The 21215-nt window shown below is 45.2% G+C and overlaps 1 protein-coding gene across 1 annotated transcript; it reads right to left on the bottom strand.

Annotated features, from left to right (window-relative positions):
* Positions 1 to 1380: 1380 nt before the first annotated feature.
* Positions 1381 to 11776, bottom strand: lzic (leucine zipper and CTNNBIP1 domain containing). Its single transcript, XM_060852052.1, has 7 exons — positions 11693 to 11776; positions 10738 to 10872; positions 8035 to 8170; positions 5769 to 5867; positions 4713 to 4808; positions 4382 to 4463; positions 1381 to 1670 (listed from the first exon to the last, which is right to left on the bottom strand). The coding sequence occupies exons 2-7, from the start codon at positions 10836 to 10838 to the stop codon at positions 1612 to 1614; spliced, it is 573 nt and encodes a 190-aa protein (XP_060708035.1). The 5' UTR covers positions 10839 to 10872; positions 11693 to 11776; the 3' UTR covers positions 1381 to 1611.
* Positions 11777 to 21215: the final 9439 nt, after the last annotated feature.

The following is a 21215-nucleotide window of genomic DNA, read 5'->3' as shown; positions in this document are numbered from 1 at the left end:
ATTTAACATCTCTGGCAGTAGAATGCTGCAGCACTGCGGAAGACTAATTATTATGTGCTAAGTATCGTAGCACAGGTTTATACCTCTTGTGCAATGCCTCCTCCTGACTTCCAAGTTTCCAGTTGTGTTGCCATGGAAAGATGTTTGAGTAGAGGCCAAGTGCCTGGCTCGGGGGAGAGAGGTATGTGTGAGAAAGAGAGAGAGAAAAAGAGAGAGAGAGACACACACACACACACACAGACGGACAGACAGAGAGAGAGACATCCAGAGACATCCAGAGACAGAGAGAGAAACAGACAGAGACACACACACAGACAGAGGGAGAGAGAGAGAGAGAGAGAGAGACACACACACACAGACGGACAGACAGAGAGAGAGAGACATCCATCCAGACAGAGAGAGAGAGACTGACAGACAGACAGAGAAAGAGAGAGAGAGACAGAGGGGGAGAGAGAGAGAGAGAGAGAAAAAAAGAGAGAGAGGGAGGGAGAGGGGGAGTGTGAGAGAGAGAGATAACCCAGGTCAGTATCACACACCATCTAGTGGCTGATTCCCGACCAGCACCAAAACAAGGATATTATGTTGAACAATGGACAAAAGACAAAAAGCTCACTTCAAACATTACCACCTCAAAACAATTAGCGATAATGAATGAACATTTGTAACTATCTCCCTTGCCCACAAGAAAAAAGGTCATTTTTTAAATAAACATGAGGAAATTCAAAAGCCCATAATTTTCTGTATTACTGCAGATGCTGGAATCTTCACTGGAAACAAAAAACGTTGGAGATCACAGCGGGTCAGGTAACATCCGTGGATGTTTCGAGTCTAGATGACTCATCACAGGCATAATTTTCTGGCTGGGTGTATGAATAGGAAGTGTTTAGAAGGATATGGGCCAAATGCTGGTAAATGGGACTAGGTCAGATTGGAACGTCTGGTTGGTGCGACGGGTTGGACCGAAGGGTTTGCTTTTTGTGCTGGATGAATCAATGACCTGGTCAAATTTTTGTTATCCCCCAAAGAACATTTTAAAAACAATCTTTCACAGGCTGATGGTGTTGCTGGCTAGGCCAGCCCCTGGGGGGGGGGGTGAACCACCTGGAAATGCTGCAGTCCATGCCTTGTGGGTACAGCCACAGTGCTGTTAGGGAGCTCCAGGATTGTGATACTATGACTGCAAAGGAACAGAGATCTTCAAGATGGTCTTTGGTTCAGACAGGAGCTTTATAGGGGGTGAGGTTCCCATGTATCTGCTGCCAAAGAAAAGTTGGTGAGTTTTTCCCTTTTAAATCAAAACCTGCACAAGACTGGACAGTGAAAGATTTGACGTAACCTTCGTCATCTCTCGATTGGGAGTAAACCAACGATGGAATGGTATACATGTAAACGAGATTTTTATTTTATAAAGGATGACATTCAAAATGCTAGTGTTTAAAGTTGAATACATAGAGAAAGATTTGGAACGGCTGTGCATACAAAGAACATATTTACAAGTACTATTCTGATTTTACATTTCTTCTGATTGAAACAAAAAAAACAAATGAGACATTAAAATGTAAACAATAATAATCGGGATGGCATCTGGAAGGCTAGATCTTAAGTCACCCCTCACTTCTTTGTGATTTCCACTCCCGAACTGGCAAGAGCAAGGACTTTATCACCAGTTCCTGTAGAATTTAAACAGAAAACACACATCTTGTTATTGCACTGACTGTAGCTTCTTCAAAAAGCTCTTGAACAGTAATGGGAGAAAAACAAGGCTTTGCATTTTTATAGCGACTTTCACAACCGCTGCTCGTCTCAAAATACTTTACAGTCACCAACGAATCCCTGAGGGGCTGTTGATCTGCACACAGCCAGCCCTCACAAGCACCAGTGCAATTATGACCAGACAAGCTGATATTTTTGATGTCACTTGAAGAGAGGGATATTGACCAGAGATAACTTCGACAAAGCAAATTGCTACAGTTGGACATCTGAAATAGGCACCAAAAGTGCTGGAGAATGTCCTTCGACCAGGGGGAATTTCATTGCTCCTCTTCTGAATAGTGTCATGGATTCATTTATGCCCAACTGAAAAGGCAGAGAGGGCCTTGGCTTTAATGTCTCACCTGAAGAACAGAACCTCTAGCAGTGCAGCACTCCCCCTGGACTGCAGGGGAGTGTCAGCTTTGATTCCTGTGCATGAGTCCCTGGGGTGGGTCCTGAACCTGCTGACTGGTGAAGCAGAGGTGTACAGTCTACTAATTGAGTCAGATTCCCTAGATTCCCTACAGTGTGGAAACAGGCCATTCAGCCCATCAGGTCCACACCAACCAGACCCCCCTTCTCTGAATCTCTGCATTCTCCATGGCTAATCCACCTCACCTGCGCATCCCTGACACTATGAGCAATTTTCGGGTAAAAAATGAGGTCTGCAGATGCTGGAGATCACAGTTGAAAATGTGTTGCTGGTTAAAGCACAGCAGGTCAGGCAGCATCCAAGGAATAGGAAATTCGACGTTTCGGGCATAAGCCCTTCATCAGGAATGAGGAGAGAGTGCCAGGCAGGCTAAGATAAAAGGTAGGGAGGAGAGACTTGGGGGAGGGGCGATGGAGATGTGATAGGGATGCTGCCTGACCTGCTGTGCTTTAACCAGCAACACATTTTCAACTATGAGCAATTTAGCAATCTAGATTAGATTAGATTACTTACAGTGTGGAAACAGGCCCTTCGGCCCAACAAGTCCACACCGACCCGCCGAAGTGTAACCCACCCATACCCCTACATTTACCCCTTACCTAACACTACGGGCAATTTAGCATGGCCAATTCACCTAACCTGCACATCTTTGGACTGTGGGAGGAAACAGGAGCACCCAGAGGAAACCCACGCAGACACGGGGAGAATGTGCAAACTCCACACAGACAGTCACCCGAGGGTGGAATCGAACTTCGGTCCCTGGTGCTGTGAGGCAGCAATGTTAACCATTGAGCTGTCATGCCACCCTTTCCATTCCATAGAGTTAAGCTATTTCCCCCAACGCACTCCCCATGTTTCAGTGACCTGAACTGTTTTTATCTTCTTCCATTCCGTTTTCACCTTCCTACCCGTTGAGGACAGAGGGATGGCTGGGTAAGCTGAGGCCTGCTGCTGCTGCCTTAAGTGTTCGAGCTGACGGCTCGCAGCTCTGCAGAATGGCAAAGGGCGTGGCTCAACCTGACCATTTATTCTCGGCTTGTCAAGTGTCTGAGAGCTGTCCCTCAATGGAGGTCAAGCTTGAAGAGCAAATACAAAACCTTACACACACAGAGGGCTTTTTCTTCTCCTCTACTACATAGAGATACGGTTCCATTAGCATTGTGACCATGATATTACGAATTGCAAAACAAAACTGGATATGGGGATAGCACAGAGGAATGGAATTCGGGTAGATAATCATCCCCGATCTAAAATGATGAAGCAAACACGAGTGCCTGAATGGCCTACTCCGATTCCTTTGGTGAAATTTCAGTTCTATAATTCTAGCTAATTTGTAAATATGTCCAACAAAATTTAGTGCTATTTTAATGTTTTGGCTTATTCAATGTATTTTCTATCTTCATAAATGCGTTTACATAGTTGAGAGAAGTATATGTCCATGTAAATAAAATCCAAAAGAACTGTGGGTGCTGGAAATTAGAAACCAAAGCAGAAACCTCTGGAGAAGCCCAACAGGTCAGGAAACATCCATGGAGAGAAACCAGAGCCAACCTTTCTGAGGAAGGGTCACCCAACCTTAAACGCTAACTCTGATTTCTCTCCACAGCCACCCCCAGTAATCTCCACTTCTGCTTCTATATAGTTATGTATTAGTTATGTATTATTGTTAATAATTGGCTTAACAAAAGCAGGAGTCAATATGTGACATGCCCTTGGCAGGTGGTTCTGGGCAGGGAGGGCGAAACAAGGGGATACCAGACCCACATGATTTCCCATCAGTCCCTACGAGAGAGGGTGGCACAATCTAAAATCAGTAGCGTATATGAAGGGTTGTCTGAGCTTGTCAAAAGCACCAATGGTGCCAATGTGATGCTGCCCTTGCCTTAATTTGGTTGCATGGGCAGTCAGACAGGAACAAGATTCATGTTTTTTTCAAAACAGTGCTTAAAAAGGTGGGAAAGGGAAGTTGCTACAATCAGAGTGTGTCCCTTACCCATAGAGGGACAGCACCGCCATCCCAGCTACTTCCTGCAGCATCTTCTTCAAACCTCCTCCCCAAGTTTCCAGAAGCTCACCAAAATCTCAAAATTGGAATTGCTTATTTCCACTGTATTTTGATATTTGTCAGAACAGATCTTATCGAGCTGTAAAGTTTAACAATCCGGCTCCGGAAGGCAGAACTCCACTGGGACTTACCAAGGCCCCCGGAAACTTTCTCAAACTGACTGAGTGCAGCACTGACGTTTACTGAGAGAAAAGCTTCTTCTTCAGGTGTGAGCTGGATGAAGGAGCAGAACACTAATTAGTGTCTACATTCTCAAAAAGCAACCAAGAATCTCATTCTGTGAAAGCAATGTTCACTAACGTTGCCCATACACGGTAAATAGTTGCTCTAAGATAGTTTGCTGCATTGCTGGTCAATCAGCTCATTTGTCAATTTGTGCTCTATCGCTAGATATTTCTTAACATTAAAACAGTCGTCCAACTGACTTGTAATGCCATTTTATTTTGAAAAACACAACCTTACCTTCTCTTCCAGCTTCCTCAGCGCTGTGAGCACCTCAACTTTCTGCTGGGTGTAGACATCTCTCGGCAGTTTTCCGACTATTACATCTCTGTCTATCTGAAGGGGAACAAAGCCAGATTTTTAAGAAATACTTTAATTTTTTTAAAGTCATTCATGGGACGAGGGCATTGCTGGCTTGGTCACAATTTATCCCCTATCCTAAATGCCCAGAGGGCAGTTAGAAGTCAATCACATCTTATTTATCCTCAAGCAAGTGGGGGCTGAGCTGTCTACAACTAAGTGACTCACCCTGTCATCTCAGAGGGAAACAAAAGGTCCATCGCATTGCTGGGATCTGGCCCGGTTAAGTAAGAACACCAAGTTTCATATCCAAGGATGGGAATTTAGAACAATCTGTCTGCTTCGTGATTATTAATCAAATGAGTGTTTTCAACCAGTTCCAATCCCAGCACAGCGGCTGAAGAATTTAAATTCAAGCAACTTAACAAATCCAGAATAAAAAGTTATCAGTTAGATCATAGAGCTACCAGATTAACATAAAACCCCCTCTGATTGACTAATATCTTCTAGGGAGGGAAATCTGCCTTCTTAACCCTGACTGGCCTAAATGTGACTCCAGACCCACAGTAATCTGGCTAATTCTTAACTGCTCTCTGATACGGCCCAGCACACCAAGCTGCAATTAAGGACAGACATTAATTATTAGCTTTACCTTCACTTTCTGTGAATGAACAAAACAAAAAATATCAAATTAAAATTGGTGTTATCTAGGCTTCTCAAAGCAATCCTCAACCACTTTAATTGAAAGAAAAATATGTAATACATTTTATAATGAAAGCACCCTGATCCTTTAATTGGAACGTAATCCTTCAATATTACTCTGACTGTAAATAGGTATAGGGCTGAAAGGGTTAAAACAATAACACGGTGAGCTAGTAGTGTACAACCGTCATCTGTCATACCATCTGTCCTGAGTCTAACCTTCGTACTCACAAATGCCAACAGCATGACTGAAGCGTTCAGCAGATTAATCAGAAGCACTGTGGGGGTGTTTACCTCGGCCAGCCTGGTCCGCAGCTGTCCAGGCTGCTTCTTCGCAAACATTTGGATAACCTCTGGAGTTTTAAAGGCCTGGCTAATGGCTGCTTGGATCGCCTGCCAAAGAGGAGGGAAGAAAATAAAGATTAAAAGCTTCCTTAGAGGCTGAAAGAAGATACAAATGTTGGCACATCCACCAAATCCAATTCTCTCAGAATAAGAGCTCAGGGAAGCCTTAATGCTGGGTATTTCAGCAGAAGACTGAGATAATCCACATTTAGTTGCGAAATTGAGGTGATGCAGTTATTCTCCAGCAGAAGTGTTTCACCATTATATCAAGGGATGTTCTATTCAGGAAGGTTTCCTCACTAACCTGTGCAGCACTCAGCTGAAGGCCATAAAGCTCACACTCTAAGTGTGTGATTTTTAAAAATGATTAATTCGGAGGTTGTGGGCATTGCTGGCTAGGCCAATATGTATCGCCCATCACTGAATGCCCAAAGGGCAGTTCAGCATCAGCAACTTTGCCATGGATCTTGAGTCATATGCTGACCAGACTGGGTAAAGTTGGAAGATTTCCTTTTATGATGTACATTAGTGAACTAATTACGGTTTTTACAATAACTAGTGATAGTTTGTGGCCTAGCCTCTAGCTTACTGGCCCAATATCACACCCTCTACGCCACCACACTCTCTCCCCACTTAATTTCACTCATCATAGAATCCGACAGCACAGGAGACCATTCGGCCCTCGGTGATTGAGCCAGTTGTTTCCCATGAGTCCCAAGCCTCAGACAGTGTTGACACTGGGCCACCTTTTTATTCAAATCAAATTTCAGTAACCGCCTTCCAAAATGGGATTTGAACCCAGGTGGCCAGAATATAACTCAAGATTTGAGAATGACTGGCCCAGTGACATTACCTCGACATTACTGCCTCCCTCTGACAGAATCTGAAAATTTCATGCTCAGACGCCACGATCACTGAACCTTCCATTGAACTGGCTGCCTTTCTGCATTTCAGGGGCAAGATCTGACAGTACGCCCCCGTGTTCAATTCTCCATTTTATTTCCCCCTCTGCCCAATGTCGGCCTCTCACAGCTGGAGCTTGTCTACAAAACACTGACCATGCTGTCCCAGAATTCAATGAGTAAAGACAGTTGGATAAGTGCATGAACGTGCAACGTTTGGAGGGATATGGGGGTCAAATTCAGGCAAGTGGCACTAGTTTAGTTTGGGATCATGGTCAGCATGGACTGGTTGGACAGAGGGGTCTGTTTCTGTGCTGAATTACTCTATAAATTCAACAAGTTGTTTTGATAGACTAATTCAATACAATCTTAACTAAAACTACAGTTTTACTGGAAGGTCTATTACAGTTTGACAAATTTACTTAATGCTTAGCTGTGTTGTATCAGCAGAAAATACATGCACTCACTTAATCTCATGCCTGAGAAAGCACAAGTGAATCCACTTGCCTGTCTCTAAGCTACTGTGCTGTATAAAGTCAATAATACAGAAGACTGTTCCTTGCCACCAAAATACGATATTCAAGACAGACAATGACTAAACGGTCTGCTTCCTGTTTATGGCACATGATGTTTGGGAAGAAAAACCCAACCACAAAATATTAAATGAGCTCAGTAACTGCAGCGCTAAAGAATTCACTAGGAAGAGTGAAACTCAGCCAAATCTCTGGCTCCAAAGAGTATTTCTGACAAAGCTGTTAACCGTCCTGTCTGGCTATCGTTAAGCCTGGGCTTGGGAGAAATTACAGACATTTCAAGTCGACAATTTGCATTTATGCTGCACCTTTGATGCAGGAAATGACACAAGATACTTCCCAGGAATGTCTCAAAACTAAAACTGGTATCAGGTAAAAAAGGAACTGTGTAAAAGCAGGATACTGCAAATTCTGGAAAAGCAGAATGAAAGCAAACTACTGGAAGTGTTTCACCTCCTGCCTGTGTTCAATCATTCATTCCTTCGAGCTCTGATGAAAGATCAATGACTGGAAAGATCAGCTCTTTCCCGTTCTACAAACACTGGTAAACCAACTCCGTTTTCTTTTCTCTGTATCAACAGGTATCGCTGGCTGGGTCAGCATTTACTGCCTGTCCCTGGCTGCCTGGGGGAACAGAATTTTCTGTTTCTTTTCCATTGAGAGGATTTAAATAAGTTGATGCAGAAAGGAAATCACTTTGACACAGCCACAGTTCAATTCTTGCTGCCCTGGACAGTCCCAGTTTAAAACAAGTACAAATTTGTCAGCTCCATTTCTTACGAGCTGCATCCCGCTGAGTTCATCAACTAACGTCATATCTCCAGACATGATTTTCTTCAGTGACTCATTGAATTCACTCAGCTGTTCCAAAGTCTCCTGTTTTGTTTCTTCGTATTCTTCTGGCTCAAGGTCCTCCCTGAAAACGGTTTGTGCAGGAAAAAAGGGACAAATAATCAATAAACAAAATTAAAATGTTACGGGACAGCTGCCAAAAAATACATTTAAACAAGCATCATTAATTTAAAGTGCAATGGAATTTTTATGTTTTTCCAAATCGAGCCAATTTGGAACATTCGTAATTTCCTGCAACTTCCCAATAAAAGGATTATGAGTTCAAAATGTCAAAATCTGTGCAAAGTTCCCATTCCCAAGCCCCAGGTACACACACATTGCAAATTTTTCACAACTAAAAGGTGACTCTGGTCTCACATAAAATATACACATATATAAGTAGGACAAGCAACAAATTATGATTTCAACATCCAAGGCTGTGTGACATGGAGTTAATGACTTTCACCTTCACGAGAGAGAGATAAGGACAGACATTCACACACACAGGGAAAATAACTGGTTTTGCTTTCATTCTAAGTCATACTCATTCCTTTCTCATAGTTTGAACTAATTCTACTGGCCGTTAAACATATATCATCATCTCTGAGCTCCTACACAATCTTAAAACCACATTCTTGGTACAGAAGCTGGAAGTCTAATTGATGGTTTCTTTTTTTGCTTCTTAAAACACCCCCACAACACTTGCTGATGTTTTTGAAATATTAATTCTCCTGGTTTTTAGCTTCTTGAAATTTAATTGCGGCTGGGCTGACGTTCAGGTTAATAATATACTGCACAATGCCAAAGCAGTCGTATTTTTTTCCACTTAGCTCCAAACCTTGAAACTACTGGTCACTGTTAGGTCCTTCTAGTCCTTCACCTCCCCAAAGGATTGTTCATCTTGAGATGCATGATAGTGGGACTTAAGAATTCAAGATTCTGACCTTCTCTCAAAAAGCATTTATACCACACTGATCTGCTGCAGACAGAGTGTCAGATTTAAAGGGAATGGTGGGGATGTACCCCTTTCAGGTATGGACTTAATTTGCAGCTAAACTTTGTTGCAAATTGGTTTTACTTAGACAAAGTCTGGACAAGTTTATTAAATTCTCAGACAGACTGTGTCAACAAACTCGGGTAGTGACTGATACAGAAATATAATCCATTTCAATTATTTTTGACTAATCAGAATGGTTTCTATCACAGCTTTCAGTCTTTGAGATCCTCTTTCTCCTTTGTTTTGTTGTCTTGTTTGGTTCCTGATAGTCTGTCACTCCACTGCCACGAGGCCAAACTCAGAGCATCCTTTATGCTGGTTGTTAACCAATTAACTTACTCCTCACCCGATCATCTTCAGTTCCCGTGTATATAGTCAAGGAAAGTGTCCTATCAGGATTAGTTCATGTGGCTGTTGTTAACTGTACATATTTAGGGAAGAAATCAGGTAAAATACAGAGAGGTTGATCCCCCTTGTGAGAGAGTTTGAGTGCGGCACAGTGGCTTAGCTCACTGCTGCCTCACAGGGCCAGAGACCCGGGTTCAATTCCACTCCCGGGCAACTGGCTTTGTGGACTTTACACATCCCCCCGTATCTGCGTGGGTTTCCTCTGGGTGTTCCAGTTTCCTCCCACATTCCAAAGATGTGCAGGTTAGGTGAATGGGCCATGCTAAATAGCCCGTAGTCCTAAGGGATGTGTAGGTTAAGTGCATTAGTCAGGGGTAAATGTAGAGTGATGAAGTAGGGGAATAGTTCTGGGTGGGATACTCTTTGGAGGGTTGGTGTTGACTTGTTAGGCCAAATGGCTGGATTTCACTCTGTAGGAGATTCTAGAGGGCATAATCTCAAAATAAAGGATTACCATTCTAAGACAGGAATTTCATCTTGCAGAGGGTAGAGAATTGGTCAAATTCTTTACCACAAAGAACTGTTGAAACTGGGTCATTATGTGAATTCAAGTTTGAGATAGACAGATTTTTAATCAGTAAAGGAATCGAGGATTATGGAAAAAGGTAGGAAAGTAGAGTTGAGGGTTATCAGATCAGCCATGGTCTTATTGAATGTCAGAGTTTACTCGTTGGGTTGAATGGCCTACTTCTGCTCCCAAGTTGTATGTCCTTGGTATTGCAATGATTTTACGAAAGAGTGAGACATTTACACTCTATTCTCTCTCAGATTTCCATGAACAGTCTTCAAGCTGTTGTCCATTTGCTGCAAATCAGTAGCTTTAAACTTGTTATAATGTTCCAGAATCCCTCTGCCTTTGCATCATTTTACACTGTACTCTACCTCTGTTTTCTCACTTTAATGTCCGATAAAGAAGTGTATCTATATAATCAAGTGTTACTAAAAAAAAAATTAGATTCTAATAGTTTCGGATAATAAAATGAGATTTGACCAATTATCATTGTTATTAGTAACTTAATAATTTTACAACTCTGGAAATTTATGATCCAGTTATACTCCAATGAACCATCAGAGAGACGTTTTACCATGCTGAAGGTGCTACAGAAATGCAAGTTGCTGCCTGTACACTTCATACCGCTTGATGTTAAACCATTCGTGAACAACACATTTTACACTTTCACGGGGATGGCAGGAGAGAAAAACAAAAACAATCTAAACAGAAGTTTCTGACTGTTCCTGTACCACACCTGCATGTCTCAAGATCTTGCAACTGTTGCATCAGTCTGTCCATCTGCTCTTCTAAGTTCCGTTTCAGTTTGCTCGTCTCACTCTTCCCTCGTGATGCCATCTTCAGACTAAATTCCAGACAAACGGGATTGTTCCTAATAAGTTGAAAGATACGAACAATTATAAAGAAATCAGAAGTAATACAGTTGTGTTAGACGACAGAACACTTCTTCAGGAATCATACTGTTCCTAATTAGAGCAGAAAAGTTAATCTCCTTCACAAAACGTTTGCACAACTCGTGTGGAGTTATACATGCAGCAGAGGTGTGTGTGTGAGTGGGGGGGGGGGGGGGGGGGGGGGGGGGGGGGGGGGGGGGGGGGGGGGGGGGGGGGGGGGGGGGGGGAGAGTGAGGGAGGTGGGGTGAGGTTGGAGTGACAGTAGATGTAGGAGGTGGTGAGTGAGTGGGGGAAGGGGTCAGTGAGAGTGGGTGGAGGTGGAGAGCGAGGGTGGGGGGGGGGCTGGGGGGGGGGGGGGGCGGGGGTGGGGTGGAGTGTGCAAAGGGGAGAGCAAGGATTAGGGGAGAGAGTGAGGACGAGAGGTGAGGGTGGAGGAGATGGTGACGGGGAGAGTGAGGGTGGGGGGGAGAGTGAGGGTGGGGGGGGAGAGTGAGGGGTGGGGGGGGAGAGGGTGGGGGGGGGAGTGGGTGGGTGGGGGGGGGAGAGTGAGGGTGGGGGGGGGGAGAGTGAGGGTGGGGGGGGGGAGTGAGGGTGGGGGGGAGAGTGAGGGTGGGGGGGGGGAGTGAGGGTGGGGGGGGAGAGTGAGGGTGGGGGGGGAGGGAGAGTGAGGGTGGGGGGGGGAGAGTGAGGGTGGGGGGGGAGAGTGAGGGTGGGGGGGGGGAGAGTGAGGGTGGGGGGGGGGGGAGAGGATGGAGGAATAGAGCTGAGACCGTCCCGACTTGCTCCTCACTCACTCACCTCTCCACAGTGGGGGACCACGCTGGCGACGGACCAACATCCGGCTCGCTGGCCAATCACGATGCGATCATCAGCGCAGCTCTGTGTCCGGCTGAATCGGGTCCCTGAGAACAAACGATCCGCAATGTCCGTTCCCCCCCCAAGAAGGTGGAATGTTGGAGCAAAGGAAAAGGATTTTCTTCCATTACCCCCAAACCCTGCTGTTTCCATTTTACATTAATATTGTAGAGGGTTAGCAGCACCGAATGCTGGCTCTCTGGAAGCTAAACTTAGTTAGATTTGCAGCTGTAAATTCTTTCTGTTCACAAAATTATGAAATTCCTTTTTGAATCACCCTCCACCACACTCTCAGACTGTGCTTTCCAGATCCCAATCCTTCTAAGTTAAAATGCTCCTCTTGTCACTTCTGGTTCTTTTCCTAATCACCTTTCCCAACAGTATCTTCTCGACCCACTTCTGCCAAAGCGGACACTTTTTCTACTGTGTTTTTTAAAGGGCCCTGGTGATCCAGTTGCCTTTTGAAAGTAGCTGAGCATTGAGCAATGTGGGTGTGCGGGGTTGGAGATGGATCAGTCAGGGTGAGGAATTTGGTCTTGAGTCACTTCCTATCAGAGCTGGGAGGAACAGCATCAGTGAGATTAAGAGGTACCATCTGGAACAGAACTGTAGAAGGTGAAGTGAAACACAGGGACCTTTCTACGTGGAACAAGGCAACAGAGAGTGAGGATTCCCACTGAATTAATCAAGCATAGGAAGAAGGAAGACCTTTGAACCAAGAGATGTTTCAACACAAGTGGCTAAATTGAGGCAGAGGCTCAAACGCCATTTAGGAGGGAATGGGATAAATGTTTGAAAAAGGCAAATGCAAAACATTTTTGGGTGGGGTTACAGTAAATGTGTTGCTGGTCAAAGCACAGCAGGCCAGGCAGCATCTCAGGAATAGAGAATTCGACGTTTCGAGCATAAGCCCTTATGCTCGAAACGTCAAATTCTCTATTCCTGAGATGCTGCCTGGCCTGCTGTGCTTTGACCAGCAACACATTTGCAGCTGTGATCTCCAGCATCTGCAGATCTCATTTTTTACTCGGGGTTACAGTAAAGACCAGCAACCTCAGAATAAGCTGAATGCACTGTTCTTGTGTTTTAATTTCTAGTAATTTGTTGAAACTGTCTATATATTTAAGTTTAGGACAGTGTGAGAAGTTATACAAACACTCAGAACACTGCCTTTTGTGAAACAACTTAGAATCATGTACAGGACAGTAGAGCAGATGAGGCCATTGAGTCAGTCCACACCTAGCCCCTACAACTCATTTCTCTATGGTTTGGTCAAGGTTAGTTAGTGCCTGCTTGCTCTATGTTAAAGTTCAGGTGGAGATCAACCTTTAGGAAGACTCCCTGTTTATGAAGGTAAAGGTAAAGTCACCATAATCCCATTGGACCATAGGGTTACTCTCTCAGGTTTAACCTGTAGATCACCATGACTCGGTTGAGGAAGAGAACCCTTTACCTGTTGAGTTATTATCTTCATGTAGAATCTCTGAAACCATTGAGATTGCAATACAACAGGTTAACCAAACAATCTTGCCTCCCTCTAGTGGTAATTAAGAGGATTTCAATATTGCTGAAAATGTGTTGCTGAAAAAGTGCTGCAGGTCAGGCAGCATCCAGGGAACAGGAGATGCGACGTTTCGGGCATAAGCCCTTCTTCAGGAATACAAATTATTCTTTTTTTATGTCATTCTAACAATGTATTTAACCCTAGCCTTAAACATATTCAGTGAGGACAGTGACTCTGGAATTTGTAAATATCCTGCACTTCATTGTGTCTGTGTGTGGGTTTGAGGGAGGGGTGTATGTCTGTGTATGTGTGTGTCAGGGGGGAGTATATGTGTGTGTGTGTGTGTGTGTGTCTTCAGTGACCTCTCCCAGGCTGTGTTGGTTGCTGTTGCTTTTTCTTCTTTTTGCAGAAATTCCATAAGACACTATCCTCCAAAAAGTGTCATTCTGAAACAACTGACGTAGCTGTTCAGTGAACTTCAGGGATATGTGGTCCTGCACTTCAAGATTCTTCTGTTACTTTTTGAACAAATCTTGTGACCATCTGTCCTAACATCTCCTCGTGTGTCTCAGATATCCACTCTCACAAAGTGTAGTGGACACTTTAATGCATTAGAATCCTTACAGTACAGAAATAGGCCATTTGGTCCATTGGGTCCACACTTACTTCTTAAGTAGCATCTCACCCAGAATCCAACTGTTACCTCTCCATAACCTTGCATTTCCCATGGCTGATCCACCCAACTGACACATCACCAACACTATGAGTAATTTAACATGGTCAATTCACCCTGACCTACACATCTTTGGACTGTGGGAGGAAACAAGAACACTCGGTGGAAACCCACACAGACACTGGGAGAATGTGCAAACTCCACACAGAGAAAGTTAAAAATCACACAACACCAGATTATAGTCCAACATGATTATTTGGAGGTGCCAGCTTTTGAAGCGCTGCTTCTTCATCAGGTGGTTGTGTGGAAGGATCTTAAAACACAGAATTTATAGCAACAGATTGCAGTGTCATGGACTGTAACTGCACAGACGCAAACCCTCTCTCGTATACAAGCTTTCTCTCATATACTTACACATACATCCCTCACACTCACACCCACACCCTCTCACAGACTTATACCCCATTACACTCACACACATACACACACTGTCTCATAGGCACTCACACTCCCACACACACCCACTTGCACACACTCGGTCTCCCGTGCATGCACAGACATACAAGTTTGTGAGGTGAATTTGTACTTGCAGAATTACATTTTATTTTGCTCAAAAACTGCATAAATCCATGTAAAAGTATGTAACTCCCAATTTAGAAATAGAATCAGTCTGACCTAACATTGGGACACAGAGAGACTTTAACTTCACAACTTCAATGCATTCTCTGAGCTGAGATGGCACCTATTGTTAAAAGCTATCTTGAGAATGCAACTTTTAAAAAACTCTGGGATTTACATATGAAGGAACTGAAACGAACATGATCATTCTAAAGGATGAAAGACTCAAGCTAAATGTGTTTAATATTGCATTACTTGACACTGCAATCCTGTTGCTATAACTTCTTTGTCGTATGATTCTGCTCCACAACCACTTGATAAAGGAGCAGCATTCCGAAAGCTAGTGCCTCTTAATAAATCTGTTGGACTATAAGTTGGTGTTGTGTGATTTTTAACTTTGTCCACCCCAGTCCAACACTGGCACCTCCATATTATCCACACAGATGGTCAGCCAAGACTGGAATCGAATTGAGTCCCTGGCGCTGTGAGGCAGCAGTGCTAACCATTAAGCCATATAAATGCATGTTGTTGTTGTAAGTTATGCCAAAAAGCACTGCTCATTCTGTTTGAGCTCTCAGCCACTCCCCATGCCTAACCCATCCTACTGTGTGAATAAACCAGTGACCCCACCCCTCTTTGGTGCTGTCACCATTTTTCTCTGTGATCTCTCCTTCTCCCCAGTGTTGATGGTCACAGTGTGACGTGTGTTTGTAAGTTCGCTAATCCCCAATTCAGGTGATCAATGCTGACATATAATGGCGTGTGGTCGCAGAGGACAGGATCCTGCAGATGGAATATTTTTGAAAGGAGAAAGAAAGGAAAATGCAAAGATTTAATCTTGAATAATGGAAAATGACTTCATGCCCAGGCTCAGGGAGAGTTACTAGGCCTGGGGTCCTCAACTGTTTATTTTCCATAACCCACCACTTCCTCAGGTCTGACATCATTTCAGCCCGATGCTGGGAAACTCTGCCGGTGATGTCAAGCACAGTCAGACTGCAAGCACAGTCAGAATTTCCTCATGCAGGGATGTGGTTAATTTGCATATAGGATGTGTTTACATTGCAATTTGCAACGTGTGTGGTCCCTGCCATTAACCTTTAAGCCTTCAGTTGTACTCTGGCCTCCCCCAGCTTGTACACACAAGGTTCATTGCTGCCCTGATTTCCACCATTTATAACCTGACACATAGAATCCCTCCAGGATGGGAAATGCAGGGACGGACCTTGGACAGTCAGCTCAGACTTGATGGGTCGAATAGCCTATTTCAGCACTGACCCTCCAAAGTGCATGTCACCCTGTGACCTGACATTTCCCATCACACTATGGAGCAATTTAGCACAGCCAGTCCATCCTAACATCCACGTCTTTGGACTGCGGGAAGAAATGGGAGGAAACCCACGCAGACTCGGGGAGAATGTGCAAACTCTACACAGACAGCTGCCCGAGGGTGGAATCGAACCTGGGTCCCTGTGAGGCATCAGTGCTAACCGCTGAGACACCCATCCACCCTTGTCAGCAGTGACCTTGCAATATTTTTAAGGCAGAGGTAGATAGAGTTTTGAGGACTAAAGAGTTAAAAGATTATCAAGGAGTATGCAGGAATGTAGAGTTGAGGCTAAAATCAGATCAGCCACGATCCTATTGAAACGGGGAACAGACTCTAATCCCTCGCTGGCATCTGACTGATTGGTGGATCAGGCTCGAGGGGCTGAGGGTAACCTGTAACGGTTCCTTATTTGTATGTTCAAAAGTTACAGCGAGGACTACATTTGCTATAAAGTGCTTTAGGACATTGCAAGGTCATGAAGGTGCTATATAAATGCACATCTTTTTTTTAAAAAATGAACACAGTAATTAAATAAATACATTATAGGATGTTCTGACTTTTTATTTCCAACATTATTTCTGCAAACACACTGGGATGTTCTGAATGTCCACTTCTCAATAATATTGCATTTGTAATGCCACCAGTGTCTCCCCGGGTCCAGTTTCCAAATTGGCTCCCAATGATCTCAGTTTCACAGATCTATAATTTTTTAGATTAGATTAGATTACTTACAGTGTGGAAACAGGCCCTTCGGCCCAACTAGTCCACACCGACCCGCCGAAGCGCAACCCACCCATACCACTACATTTACTCCTTACCTAACACTACGGGCAATTTAGCATGGCCAATTCATGCACATCTTTGTGACTGTGGGAGGAAACCGGAGCACCCAGAGGAAACCCACACAGACACGGCGAGAACGTGCAAACTCCACACAGTCAGTCGCCTGAGTCGGGAATTGAACCCGGGTCTCTGGCGCTGTGAGGCAGCAGTGCTAACCACTGTGCCACCGTGCCGCCCATAATCTGCCAAGGCTGAACATAGCTCCATCATTCACAAGGTGATGAACTTACACATCCTGTGGAAGGTTTTACACATACTGTATTATACATTAAATACAATGAAATTGTTCTCATTTCACAAATTGTCCATTTTAATTATTGAAGCATTAAGTTATTTGAAGCAGAGTTGTAATTCATGAAGTATCCAGTTTGCTTTGAGAAGGAACAGCCTGTAAATGCTGCATGAACATGATTTAAAGATGGGGCTGGCTCAGCCACTGTACTGACAGACATCCACCGCAGTCTCTCCATCTACTGCTTACTCTGTGCGCATCAAAATAAAGGAGTGAACAGAGAACAGAACTTCTTTACACTCGGTGTCAGTGTAGAAATAGTCACCATCTGCTTAGATTTTTATTTTCTCCTTCTCTCTCTCGTCTCCCAACTTGAAGCCCCCTCCACTGGGAGACACCTGGGAAGTTACAACCAGAAGACCATAAAATATAGCTACCTGATGGAGCAGCGCTCCAAAAGCTTATATTTGAAAATAAACCAGTCAGACTAGGGCCTGGTATCATGTGATTTTAACTTAATAAAATATAAGAGCATATGTCTGTGCCTGGGTGTTCCTGGAGAAGGAGCACGCGGTGTCCACCAACACCCTGGAGTTATTCAGGGAGAGGTGGGTGCCGCAGGGAGTGGAGTGCATCATTTCCCCCTCCAACTCTATTTTGATTTAATCCCTGTCCTCCCCTTCACTGTTTGATCACACAGCATTGCCCTTTGATGTGAAGGGCACGGCTTGTCACTGGCCACTCGGGTGTTTCCTATCTTCCTGGTGGTGGAAATTGCATAAAGATTTGTACATCTTGTGTCTCTCACTGTGTCTCACACCTGCACACACACAACATGGGGGCTGGGGAAAATATAAGCACAATCACAGTTAGGCGGGAGTGTAGAAAGAACAGAAAAAAAGGGGAAAAAAAAGGAGCAGAATGAGGCCATTCAGTCCATTGAATCTGATTCCCATTCAGTCATGGCTGATATGTTTCTCAACCCCAATTTCCTGCCTTCTCCCTGTAATCCCTGATCCCATTACTAACCAAGAGTCCATCTATCTCAGTCTTACATTCACTCAGTTACTTGGCCTCCACAGTCCTCTGAGGCAATGAGTTCCACAGATTCACCCCTCCCTGGCTGAGGACGTTTCTCCTCATCTCAAAGTTCCATTCACTCTGAGGTTGTGCCCTGGGGTCCTCATCTTTCCCAAGGTTAGAAACTCCTTCTCCACACCCACTGAACCCAGGCCTCTCAGGATTCTGGCCCTTTCAGAATCTCGGTGACCAGGCCGGCTGGATTGCCTGATGGAAACCAAAGCATTAAAACCATCGGAGCCTCTTCACCTACTGACACACAAACGTACAAACAAGGTGCTACACAAATGGAAGCCATTCAAGCCTGCTCTGCCATTTGGTAAAGATCAGGGCTGCTCCGATCCCTCCACCAGCTCCCCCCCCCACCCCCCCCCCCCACACAATTCAGCTCCTCCTCCATAATCTTTCACTACCTGATTATCAAGAATCTGTCTGTATGTTATTCAGAGACTCTGCTTCTGCTGTCTTTGGAGGGAGAGAGTTTCCCATAGACCCATAGGTCAGCTTTTAGAGGGCGACCCCTCATTCTGAGGGAGATTCAGCAGCTATGGTCCTTTGTCCAGTGGCTGTGCCCGGTGTAGATGGGGGTGGGCTTGGGCAGAGTTAGGTTCACGTGTGGTATCTCGGTCAAGTCTCTCAGTCTATGGGCAGATCAAGGTGGGGCTGGGATGGGAGGCACTTGTGGACGATATAGCAGAGGGATGACACGTGTGGTTACCTTTTGTCATTAAATCCAAGATGGTGGTAAAGATGGCCACCAGAAGCAGCCCTTCCTTAAACAGGCCGGACAATGTTATGGAGGGAGTGAACCTGGTGTTGGCTGAGAGCCACCAAATCTCAGGCGATCAGGCTTCTGCTTTCACTCTTATGCTCTTTTCCCTCGAGAAGAAACCGTTCCGTTCTCCACGGTAATTCTGAGCAGCAGTGCTCCTCCACAAGGAAAGGTCCGTCCTCCACCAGCGCCTTCCCCCGATTGTCCAGCCCCTCCAGGGAACCCCTCCCTTTGTCACAGACATCAGGCCCCGGGGTCTGTATCTTTGTCCCGGGGGGAAAGGGGTGTGGTCTTCACCTACAGGAGAGTGTTCCTTTGTGACCTGTTTCTGATGGACTCTTGGTGTGGGGGTGGGGTTTCTGTGGATGGGACCTTCAGTGCCAAGGTCAGTACAGTCTGCCGCTTGGGTTTTCTCTATTCCAGACGTGAAGACTTTTTAGTGACTGTGACAAAAATGTAAAGGAAATCGTACTGCGGTAACCTGCCCAGCACTTACTGGACAACATGTGAAAGATGGGAGAGAATGGTGGAGGAAACACTGGGGGGCACAGATTGTACTCTGGGTGGGGGCCTGGGGCCTTCAATTATCCAGAATGGCTTGGCCGTACCATTACTGACCAATTATTAACCTGTTCAGTGTCGCCCAGGTTGGGTTCTGCCATGGCCACCCAGCCCCTGACCTCATTCCAGCCTCAGGAGAAAATTAGATAAACAGATAGCGTGAGAGTGACTGCTCTTGACATTAAATCAGTACTTGAGGGAGCATGACATCTAAAACCAAAATCTCGAAAAGCTAGACTTAACGGGAATTGGGGAAATCTCCTCTGGTTGGAATCATACTCGGCACGTAGGAAGATGGTCGTGGTTGTTGGAGGTCAGTCATCTCAGCTCCAGGACATCTCTGCAGGAGTTCCTCAGGGTAGTGTGCTAGGCCCATCATCAACTGCTTTGTTAATGTCCTTCCCTCCATCACAAGGTCAGAAATGGGGATGTGCACCAATGATTGCACGATGTTCAGCATCATTCGCAACTCCTTAGATACTGAATCAGTGTCCATGTGCCACGAGATCTGGACAATATTCGGGCTTGGGCTGACAAGTGGCAAGTAACATTCACACCACACAAATGCCAGGCTATGACCATCACCAACAAGAGAGTATCTAACCATCTCCCTGTTCAATGGCATTATCAGAATTGAATACCTCAGTATCATCGTGAGTAGGTTGGGGAGAATGTGGATAAGAATGGAACTGGGATTGGGTTGGGGGAGTGAGGGGGGGAACTGAGGGAGCCACACAGCCTAATGCCAAGGGCTGGTCCTGAGTGCCACCAGTGCCCTACCCCCTCAAAGATCATCTCCTGTAGAGGAAATCCGTGTTGTCCACAACACAGTTGTTCCAAAATGTCCACATCTGTGTGTGTGTGTGTGCGCGCACATGTGTATGCACTGTGCGGACTCTGAAGTGGACGGGCGCTGACTCTAACAGAGATCAGGGGGCAGCACATGGAAAACTTTGAGCAGAACAATCATCCCCCAGACTCTAAACCTTAACTTTGTTGCCCTCTCCACAGGAACCGCCAGACTGGCTGAGTTTCTCCAGCACTTTCCTCCCATTCTTCCCTCTCTGCTGGAGCAGACCTGGGATAAATGACACCCCTTCCCAGGAACGTGGGACATCTGACCAAGTTCCGGGAACCCCAGGACGACGCTCACTCTGGCTCCCTTAACCATTTGGCACATTTCTCCTCAAAGGTAGACTTATCCCTCTCCCTGTGGGGAGCTCGTCCCATGTTCTCCCAACTGGAAAGATGTTTCTCCCAAAATTCGCTCTTGGATTTCTCGCTCACTATCTTGGATTGACGGCCTCTTGCTCTGTTTTTCTCCCTGAGCGAAATATTTTGCGCAGCCACTTGCCCTGAAGCTTTTTTCACTTTGAAGCTATTTCCTCAGTCACTGGTTTCTGCAGGGAGAATCACAGCAGGAAGTGGTCACAACCTCACCCATCCCCCAACTCCAGTCAAGTCTCATAAAATACAGCATAAAAAGAGGGGGAAAAAAACAAAAAAAAAGCTGATTTTCTAAAAGTTGAAACAGAGACATAATGAAAGGTCATGTGACAGTAGGGCTCCATGATGATTGACATCTTGGTTGACCAATGGCAGGAATCCAGAGGGAGGGGGAAGGGGCAGGTAAAGGTATGAGGTTACCCTCCTCCATTTCCCAGAAAACCCATCAACACGAGCTGTTGGCTGTCGAGCTGAAAGGGCCGCTTCGATTATAAATGGAGGCATTGTCAACAAAACCTTTGTGGGGACTGCCTTGGTGGGGTGGTAGAGAGGGAAAAAACCTCACAAACTTTATAACGTACATGGATGAGCACTTGCACCTTCAAGGCCATGGGGCTCATGCTGGG

Source organism: Hemiscyllium ocellatum, chromosome 37 (genome assembly GCF_020745735.1).
Source record: "Hemiscyllium ocellatum isolate sHemOce1 chromosome 37, sHemOce1.pat.X.cur, whole genome shotgun sequence".
Lineage (NCBI taxonomy): Eukaryota > Metazoa > Chordata > Chondrichthyes > Orectolobiformes > Hemiscylliidae > Hemiscyllium > Hemiscyllium ocellatum.
This window is presented reverse-complemented; position numbering and strand designations above follow the sequence as displayed.

Excerpts from the sequence above, each read along its gene's own strand:
- lzic (XM_060852052.1), bottom strand. The coding sequence starts at position 10,838 with ATGGCATCACGAGGGAAGAGTGAGACGAGCAAACTGAAACGGAACTTA. Across the intron at positions 5,868-8,034 it reads AACTCAGCGGGATGCAGCTC|GCGATCCAAGCAGCCATTAG; the intron begins GTAAGAAATGGA and ends CCTCTTTGGCAG. Across the intron at positions 1,671-4,381 it reads GAAAGTTTCCGGGGGCCTTG|GAACTGGTGATAAAGTCCTT; the intron begins GTAAGTCCCAGT and ends TAAATTCTACAG.